General features: G+C 37.5%; 1 protein-coding gene across 1 annotated transcript in view; it reads right to left on the bottom strand.

Moving 5' to 3' along the window:
• Positions 1–9,505, bottom strand: part of LOC141811784 (nudix hydrolase 16, mitochondrial-like) — a 34,377-nt gene extending 24,872 nt beyond the window's left edge. The window contains exon 1 of the mRNA XM_074699840.1: positions 9,435–9,505. Coding sequence (XP_074555941.1) covers positions 9,435–9,505 — 71 coding nt within the window. The remainder of the gene's footprint in view (positions 1–9,434) is intronic.
• Positions 9,506–9,965: the final 460 nt, after the last annotated feature.

Raw genomic sequence — 9,965 nt, forward strand, 5'->3', positions numbered from 1 at the left:
GAAGACATCAATTCTTGAGGGTTTAAGGACGAAGTATTGCTATATTTCCGAATCAACAAGAAGCATCCTAAAGCAATCAATAGCGATCAAAAGTAAGATTTGTGTAAAGTAGTTTACTTTCATTATATTTGCTTTTATATTTTGTATTGCTTATATTTGTTTCAAAAAACAAGTTGTAAGAGGTTTTTCCGCCTCTGAAAAGTATCCGCATAGGAGAAGGTTTAGTGGTGGTAGCATCACTAGGACTAGACTTTGGAGTAGGAACCGGGGGTTTCGAACCAAGTAAAATCTCGATTTGTTGTGCATGTATTTACATTAGTTTATACTTTTATTTTCCGTTACACATTAACGTTTTGTAGATGAGCATAACTATCGAACAAACACAAAAGAATCGAAAGGAGTTAGTCAAGCCCCCCTCTAGCTCGGACCAATGCTAATAATTCATACATCCAATCCCAAGTTAGATTCATAGTCATCTTGTTTGTGAACTTGAGCCTTTGTAGGTGTCCATAACAAATCGGTATCAATGCCGATGATGAGTGGTAGCATTCTATAGCACTTATTGGACAAGACCAAGGAGATAGCTCACTAGTGGGCTAAAATAAATATTGATTGATTGTAAGAGAAAAAAGAGAGAAGGTACACACCATGATCACGTCACTAGCAAAGAAGGTAGAGACCTTACAAACCTCCGCCAAGAGGGAGAAGAAGTCTATTGGACACTTGGTGCAATCCTTATGCACTTGAACAAAATTTCTAGAGCACAACCAAGAGACAAGACATCAAAGACTCATCTCTTCTCGAACTTCCTCTTTATGCTATTAGACCATGTGGAGGGATAACCATTATGTCCTTCAATGTTTGATTTACCCATGAATTTGCTTCTTTGTCTATTTAGGTGTGCACATTATTTCAAACATCCCAAAAAAGAAGAAAAGGATAAGGGAAGGTCAAAGTTTGAAGAAAAGCAGATATCATAATGTCTCGGAAAGGGAAGGTCAAAGAAACTTGACTGCCTCTTAGCAAGTAGATTTGGCAAAGGCACACTAACTAAGAAATTATTCGGGTTCATTTGATTGGCAAAAATATATATGAGCTAAAGATGTGGGGACCTTGAGTGCCTCAATCATTACAACCAAACAAACAACTAAAGCCCACCATTAATCATCTAATGCTTAGCCAATGCTAAGAGGGTCAAGTAGTGATGATTAAGGGACCTTTACTTCAACTGTGATAAATCATTCTCAACCAACCACTAGTCCAGATGATTATTCATGTTGAATAGAGTGGATGAAGAAGAAGCAACAAAAGAACCTCTTGTATATTCACTAATGACATCCACAGAGTTTCTCAACGTGAAATACTGCAAGTGTCAGCCACCATCCACTCACATCACATTTTAGTCTTATTGATTCAAAAAGTTCATGCAACTTTTATCAGCACAGAACTAACCACCAAACAAAGATAACATGAGATGAGGAGCTTAAATTCTCAGTGGTGATTGCTCAGGAGGGAATAACTCTGAGGCGCTAAGGTTTGTCCATGTGTCAACCTATTACTAGACATAGAAGCTATAATACTCAATTTTCGCATTCTTTCCTCAACAAAATTTGATGCCATACAAGAAATGAATGGTTCATCATGTTGGAACCCATTCTCAAATCTCAACGTCCTTACCATGGAATTCATAAAACATAAAAGAGAAGACAAGTAAAGCTACAAGGGATCCAACAAGAACCACAGTAAACATCTTTAAGGACAAACAAATATCAGTGCATCAAATGACAAAGAGAATGATTCCTTACTCCAAGAACCAAGGCGGATCATTGTCCACTAAAGATTCATTAAAGGGAGAAGCTACGAAAACAATGGGAAGACAGGCCTGATATCTTGATGTAAAGGACTGTTATGATCTCAAAAAATAAGAATGCAAACCAAGAAGAAAGGATAGACATGAAATGAGTCTAGGAAGAATGAGTAAACATCAAACCATTCAACAAGAAGAATAAATCCATGTAGAAATATTCTAAATCCATGTAGAAATATTCAATGAAATAGGTCAATTTAGAAATCTAAACAAAGAGGGAATCAACACTTGTAACATCATTGAAGAATACAATTCCCTCTTGCGGTTTTAGCAACTACATGCTCCGCTGCACCCACTGATGTTCCTTCACCTCCTCAGCTTAGTACCTCACAGTTGCACACCGCCATCTATGATCCTCTACTCTCTTGGTTTAGTAGCACCTCTTTATGGAAGGTATCCTAAAATAGGGCTCCTACATTCAATCTCAAGCAAGGTAGAGACAGTTGCCTCGCCCATGGACTCGATCCAATGCACACATCCACAACATCTAATTCCTATCAAACACATGTACCTACATGATGGAAATCAAATCAATCTCTCTCCAAGAAGTCGATCTCTAAATACGAAATAATTTTGATCAGTTCTGTAGTTCTACCCCCAGATTCATCACCAATAGACATGAATAGTAAATGATTCTCCAATTGATGAATATCTTGTAACACCCGGATTATTTTCCTCTATTTTTAGGATTTTTAATTAGATTTAAAATTTCAATAAAGGTCCTTTAGTTAAATGATAGAAGGGAGTTTGATAAAATAAAAGGGGTGAAAAGATTCGTCTTTGCAAGACGAATCCAACAAAATTTGTTTGGGTCAATTTGGAAGTCGTTTGATGGCCGAACCAAGCGAACCAAAATTTAATCCGGTTCGATTTAAGAAATTTGACCCGGTTTAAACGGGAATTCTTAATCCCGAATTTAGGAGTACTGTGCACTCCTTTTTATAAAAGAATTTCGGCCGCTTCCTCTCCGCGCGACCCGCGCCCCACCGAGCCGCGTCCGCCGCCGCCCCGATTCCGCCGGCGGAAAACTCGCAACGGACCAAGGAAGAGGGCTATAAGAGGAAAGCCAGCCTCCGCCGCACCCTTCGCCGCCGCCCTAGAAACGACCAGCCGCCTCCTCCTCGCCCTGCTCGCCGCCCGCCGCGAGCACGACACCTCTTCTCCTCTCTGTTTATTCTCCTCTCTGTTTCGCCGCCACCGACGCTCCCGATCGCCGCCATCCTCTGCCGGTGCTGATGCGTGGAGAAGACCAGCAGCATCCGCTGCCGCCACCGTCGCCAGGAGAAGCCGCCTCAACGCTCTGGCCGACTGCCGCCGCTGCTCCAGAGCCGCTTCTGCCCTGCTTGTCCGCGCGAGGAAGAAGACGAGGTTAGATTAATTTTACTTAATTGATTGATTAATTAAGGTTAGTTTAATTAATTCAGTTAATTAATTTAATTGTTAATCAATTAAATTGATTAATTAAGATTAGTTCAATTAGGTAATTAGGTAATTAGATTAATAAGTAGTTAATTGATTAATTAATTAATTTATTTAATTAGTTAATTAGATTTTAAGATTTAATTAGCTTAATTAGTTTAATAAGTAGTTAGTTGATTAAGTTAATAATTGATTTGTTTAATTATAGTTAGTCAGATTATTAATTAAGTTAATTGGGTAAGCTCGATTAATTAGATCATTAGTTGATTAGCTAATTAATTTAAGGTTTATTAATTGGTTAATTAAATTATGGTTAATTAATTAGGGCTGATTTGATTAAATAAATAATATTTGATTAAGAGAATTAATCTAGTTTAATTAGAGTAATGAGAAGTGATTTGTGTTAGGGTTAACTCTTGACCCGGTTAAATAATTAGATTAGATTAAAGATTTCAGTTAAGTTGTAGTTATGATTTTTCTAGGTCGTGCGAAGAAGGCGCTAGAGCACCTCGGAGAAAGTCTCCGATTTCACAAACCTTAGCATTTAAAACCTAAGCAGACAAGGTAAGTACATCTCTCACCTGCAGTATGAGTTGTTCCGTTGTTTTCTTTATTTTTCCATAAACATGATTTTGTGCATAAAGTATATGCATGATCATTTGTTAAAGCATGTGTAAATTGTTTCTTTAGAATTGCATGATATAAGAAGTATAAGAATTGTAATATGAAAGAAAGTACTTTATTTTGATGTTGACAAGTACCGGACCGTGAGGTGTCCAAGGGATGGGCTCCATAAGAAAGGCCCCTAGGCCGCGAGGTGCCTAGTACGCTCTAATCGGCTTCGGTGGCTAGCTACCCCGAGACCGGTTAGGGATGCGCGCATTGGTACTTTGTCAGGGCCCAAATGATGGATGTTTAAGTATGTTTAATTATTATGAAATAGTATGTTTTGAAAATCCCCTCACATGTTTAGATACGAACATTCATGTTGCATAAATCATTATTCGAAGTTTTCTATGGTTTTTGTGAGTTAGATGATGTACTTACTAAGCGTTGCTTATAGTTTGCATTCCTCATATTGCAGATAAATAAAAGGAAAAGTTTTAGGAAAGAGGAGGCAGCTGGAAAAGTGTTTGATGTGTGGTGTTGGCGGAACCGCGGAGATAAGATCAAGAATTATATAAATGTTTATTTTATGTCCAAGAATTTATATTTATTTCTTTTGCTTCCGCATGTTAAACAGAAAAAGAAAATTTTATTTGAGTTATTTTATTTAATGAGTAAAAGTTAAGGAAAGTTTAAGTACGTAACGTCTCCCTATTAGTATAAGAAAGAGGGGGGATGTTACAAATGGTATCAGAGCAGGTTCCGCCCTTCCGCCACACTCACATCAAGCATCGATCCTGCCGCCTCTCAAGTAAGAAAGTATACATAGGTTTTACTTTCTTTTATGATTAGTATAAAGAATGATTCTTAAGTTAGATTGCTATGTTATATGAAGTTAAATGTTGGGTAATGACTCAAGTATATGAGCAAAACATGCGAATTGCAAAGATGAGAATGTTAAGGTAAATGTGTACATGATGGAAAAAAAAGGAATTTCCTCCTAAGAGAATAGAATAGCTAGATATGGATCTTCTATTTGAATAAAAGGCTACCTAGTTTGCATCCATGTACCTTGCCATCAGAAGATGACCTTGATTACAAAACAAAATACTCCTGGAGCCCTTTCAGACTGTAGGAATTTATGTAGTTGCTTGCTTCTTGATGGTCATAGCATGAGTTCTCTAGAAATTGATTGATCATGCTAATTGATGACATACTATCATTTATGTTTTCATGGATTAGTTAGTGGATCTCCTAATGTGATTTATTAGCCTAACATTGGGTTTTATGAAACGTAGTCTCTCTCTCTCTAAACAAGCTACTTCTCCTGAGTTTGGAAATATTGATGAAGATAAGCTTTTAGCTGTACAATTCCTTTAGTGGTATCACCATTAATGATAATGTCATCCACATACACAATAAGAAAATATGTGTCCTTAACTAAGATATAAGGTGGTTAATTAAAAGAAGGAAGAGATAGCCTTAGCCATAGCTTAGAAAGAACACTACAATAGGTAGACTTGAGAAGATCTCCCTTGTGAACTATTGAAAGTTCAAGTAGAAGCCTCTTAATATCTAGTAGAAGCATAAAGTATATTTAAGATCAACAAAGAAGAAATATTAGTTGGAGAAAAGATAATCTTGTTTATAGGACAATATCATCGTGATTCAATAGCTGATCGGAGAAGGAGGATGAGGTCTTTGGGTTGGAAAAGTGAGGCTTTGATCATGGTAGATTTGAAGAGATGAGAACGTAAAGAGGATATGAGACAAAAGTATCCCGAATTGTTTTAAGTTTCGAGGACGAAACTTTTATAAGTATGGGAGATTGTAACACCCGGATTATTTTCCTCTATTTTTAGGATTTTTAATTAGATTTAAAATTTCAATAAAGGTCCTTTAGTTAAATGATAGAAGGGAGTTTGATAAAATAAAAGGGGTGAAAAGATTCGTCTTTGCAAGACGAATCCAACAAAATTTGTTTGGGTCAATTTGGAAGTCGTTTGATGGCCGAACCAAGCGAACCAAAATTTAATCCGGTTCGATTTGAGAAATTTGACCCGGTTTAAACGGAAATTCTTAATCCCGAATTTAGGAGTACTGTGCACTCCTTTTATATTTCCGCCGGCCGCTTCCTCTCCGCGCGACCCGCGCCCCACCGAGCCGCGTCCGCCCGCGCGGACTGCGTCCGCCGCCGCCCGATTCCGCCGGCGGAAACCTCGGAACGGACCGAGGAAGAGGGCTATAAGAGGAGGCCGAGTAATCCCTAGCCGACCAGCCGCCTCCTCCTCGCCCTCTGCTCGCGCCGCCGCGAGCACGACACCTCTTCTCCTCTCTGTTTATTCTCCTCTCTGTTTCGCCGCCACCGACGCCCCGATCGCCGCCATCCTCTGCCGGTGCTGATGCGTGGAGAAGACCAGCAGCATCCGCTGCCGCCACCGTCGCCAGGAGAAGCCGCCTCACCGCTCTGTTCGACGCCGCTGCTCAGCCGCCGCCGCTTCTGCCCTGCCACCTTGTCGCGCGAGGAAGATCGCCGACAGGTGTTGATTAATTTTACTTAATTGATTGATTAATTAAGGTTAGTTTAATTAATTCAGTTAATTAATTTAATTGTTAATCAATTAATTGATTAATTAACCGGCTGTTCAATTAGGAAATTGGTAATTAGATTAATAAGTAGTTAATTGATTAATTAATTAAGTTAAGGTTAGTTAATTAATCAGTTTAATTACAGCTTAAGTTTAATTAGTTAGTTGATTAGTTAATTAGTAATTGATTAATTTAATTGATAGTTAATCAGATTATTAATTAAGTTAATTGGGTAAGTTCGATTAATTAAGATCATTAGATGATTAGTTGATTAGCTAATTAATTTAAGGTTTATTAATTGGTTAATTAAATTATGGTTAATTAATTAGGGCTGATTTGATTAAATAAATAATATTTGATTAAGAGAATTAATCTAGTTTAATTAGAGTAATGAGAAGTGATTTGTGTTAGGGTTAACTCTTGACCCGGTTAAATAATTAGATTAGATTAAAGATTTCAGTTAAGTTGTAGTTATGATTTTTCTAGGTCGTGCGAAGAAGGCGCTAGAGCACCTCGGAGAAAGTCTCCGATTTCACAAATCTTAGCATTTAAAACCTAAGCAGACAAGGTAAGTACATCTCTCACCTGCAGTATGAGTTGCTCCGTTGTTTTTCTTTATTCTTTCCACAGTATGATTTTATAGAGCATGCATAAAGTATTATTTCCATGACATCATGTTAAGTTAAAGCATGTGTAAATTGTTTCTTTCCAAATTGCATGATATAAGAAGTATAAGAAAAGTATTTTACTTTTGAGAGGCGGGTATCGGGCCAAAGGTTCGCCCATAATGGGCCGGGCCAAAGGTTCGCCCATAAGGAAAGGAATTCCAGGCCAAAGGTCGCCTGATAAGATAAGTCCTCTGGGCATTCGGTGGCTAGCTACCCCGAGTTCTATCAGAGATGCGCGCATTGATACTTTGCCAGGGCCCAAATGAAGGATGTTTAAGTATGTTTAATTATTATGAAATAGTATGTTTTGAAAATCCCCTCACATGTTTAGATTGAACATTCAAAGCATAAATCAGTTATGAAAAGTTTTCTATTTTTTGTGAGTTAGATGATGTACTTACTAAGCGTTGCTTATAGTTTGCATTCCTCATATTGCAGATAAATAAAAGGAAAAGTTTTAGGAAAGAGGAGGCAGCTGGAAAAGTGTTTGATGTGTGGTGTTGGCGGAACCGCGGAATAAGATCAGAATTAGAATTAAATAAATGTTTATTTTATGTCCAAGAATTTATATTTATTTCTTTTGCTTCCGCATGTTAAACAGAAAAAGAAATTTTATTTGAGTTATTTTATTTAATGAGTAAAAGTTAAGGAAAGTTTAAGTACGTAACGTCTCCCTATTAGTATAAGAAAGGGGGGGGCGTCATGGTCACGGAGACTGCCACAATTCCACGGCAACCTCCGCAGGATCGCAAAGCTTTCGAGACATTGCACAGACGTGAGGAAACGTTGAAGAGGTCGATCACTAGCAGCGAGAAACAAGAAGGGTGGCACCAGTGTCACTGTTGCTCGCATGGAAGAAAGGGTGGCGTCGATGGTCGGATGTGCATTGGGGGCGCAGGACGTCATGCTGGCGCATAAGTGCGAGGTACTGGAAATTAGGTTTTAATTAAATTTAGGTTAATAATTTCAATCAACTGCTAGCTATAATAGAAATAATCTAAATAAACTTAGTCAAACTCTAATAAAACTATTCCATTAACATATATATATTATTTATTTTAATTCCAAAAATATATAATAAAATTTTTATTAATTTATTAATTTACTATTTTTTCCTTTTTTAAAAAAATATTTTATTTATTTTATTTTATTAATATTTAAGTTAAATTTTTTATTTTTAGTTAATATATTTTATATTTAAAAATATCAAAATTATATAAGTACAGTACGATACTATTCTGAAACCGTATCATTCCAGTCATAAATAGAAACTCCAAGATTTTAAACCATGCATGAGAGTAATCAAAATTATCACTTTCGTGTAACAAAACCATTTTATTGCTAAGGTAATAGAGTAGTATAGTAAAAGACAGGCACCAAAACTATCGATTCAAGCAAGTTGATGACAGTTATAGGAGAACCAAAATCATCCCTTTTGGTAAAATCACTTCCCTACTCTTGTATCTAGGGTTGTAAATGAGTCAAGTCAAGTCAAATTTTATGGTGTTCAAACTTCTTTGATAAGGTAATCAAACCAAGTCAAGACGAGTATAAAATAAACTAAGTCATTGAAATAGTTGTTCAAGCTTAGCTTGATTTCTTTTTTACGAGCTAGAACTTGAGTCAAGCTTGGCTTGAGCTTAGTTCGTTTAAATATTATCGAGATCTCAGTTAAAGTTTACTTGATTGTTTAAAATTTTATAATTTTAAGCTTGTTTAATTGATTATTAACTTTGATAATACAAACTTCATTTTGAAAGTTTATTTGTTTATTTATCATATTGATGAGAGTTTTATTAATGAACATAATTCATAAATTTTATTCGTGAACATTATTTATGAACATTATTCACGAGCAATTCATAACTCTACTCATGAATATTAATGAACTGAACACATAAGTGTTGAAGCTTGTTCATTTAGTTTGATGAGTTATTCAAACTTATTTATTTAATGTATATCGAACATAAGTTTAATAATGAACATTTGATTCATTTATAGCCCTACCGTATCATACAACCAACAAAGCTTCAACCCCGAAAAGAACTGGACAAGAAATACAGAAAGCAACAGAATCAGATCAATCAGCAAATGGAAAATGCAGACAGCGATAGCGACCCAGCGATGAAATAAATAAACAAATAAAATACAAACTTGCGATAACGAAAACAGTCGATTAAGAGAACCACAAAACAAAGGGAAAACATCCACAAGAAGCACCAAAGTATTTTTCTAAAAACAAAAGAAAGGAAAGAAATGCGAGGAGAAGGGGGCGTAAGAGGGACCCGGCAACAAGGCGACAACCGGCCTCGTATCGCTGCTGATGTCGACCGGTGCGGGCCACCAAATCGCACATGCTCTCTTCCGCTTCCCTATTCCCTATTCCCTTTCTTCCACACTCCTTTCCTCTCGCCGACTTTTTCTTCCAACCCTGCTTTCTTTTTCTTCGCTTTCTCTCCGTCGAAGGACTGGACAACTAGCGACCGCGGAGGGAGGAGGGCATTCCTGAAAGGAACGGAACCAGGTCAAGCGAAGAGGAGAGGAGAGAGAGGAAGGAGAGAAGAGGGAATGGAACAGAGTAAAGGGCCAAAAATGGTTACGCGCATGCAAGATCGGGGGCGGTGTTCCTTTTTTGGGGTTTCTATTTTGGGTTTGTTTGCTGTGGTGGGGACGTGGCTTGGAAGCAGTCCGTGGAAGAAGGCGATGCGCGCCGTTCGGCCGTTGCGCATGGCGCAGCGACAACCCCGAGGTTTTTCTCGGCTTCGTCCGCCCAATATCAGCCTGTGGATTTTTCATTTTTAAATCAATTTAAAAAT

This window comes from Curcuma longa, chromosome 17 (genome assembly GCF_044706935.1).
Source record: "Curcuma longa cultivar G26 ecotype Majalengka, Jawa Barat chromosome 17, ITB_CL_G26_1.1, whole genome shotgun sequence".
NCBI classification, from domain to species: Eukaryota; Viridiplantae; Streptophyta; class Magnoliopsida; order Zingiberales; family Zingiberaceae; genus Curcuma; species Curcuma longa.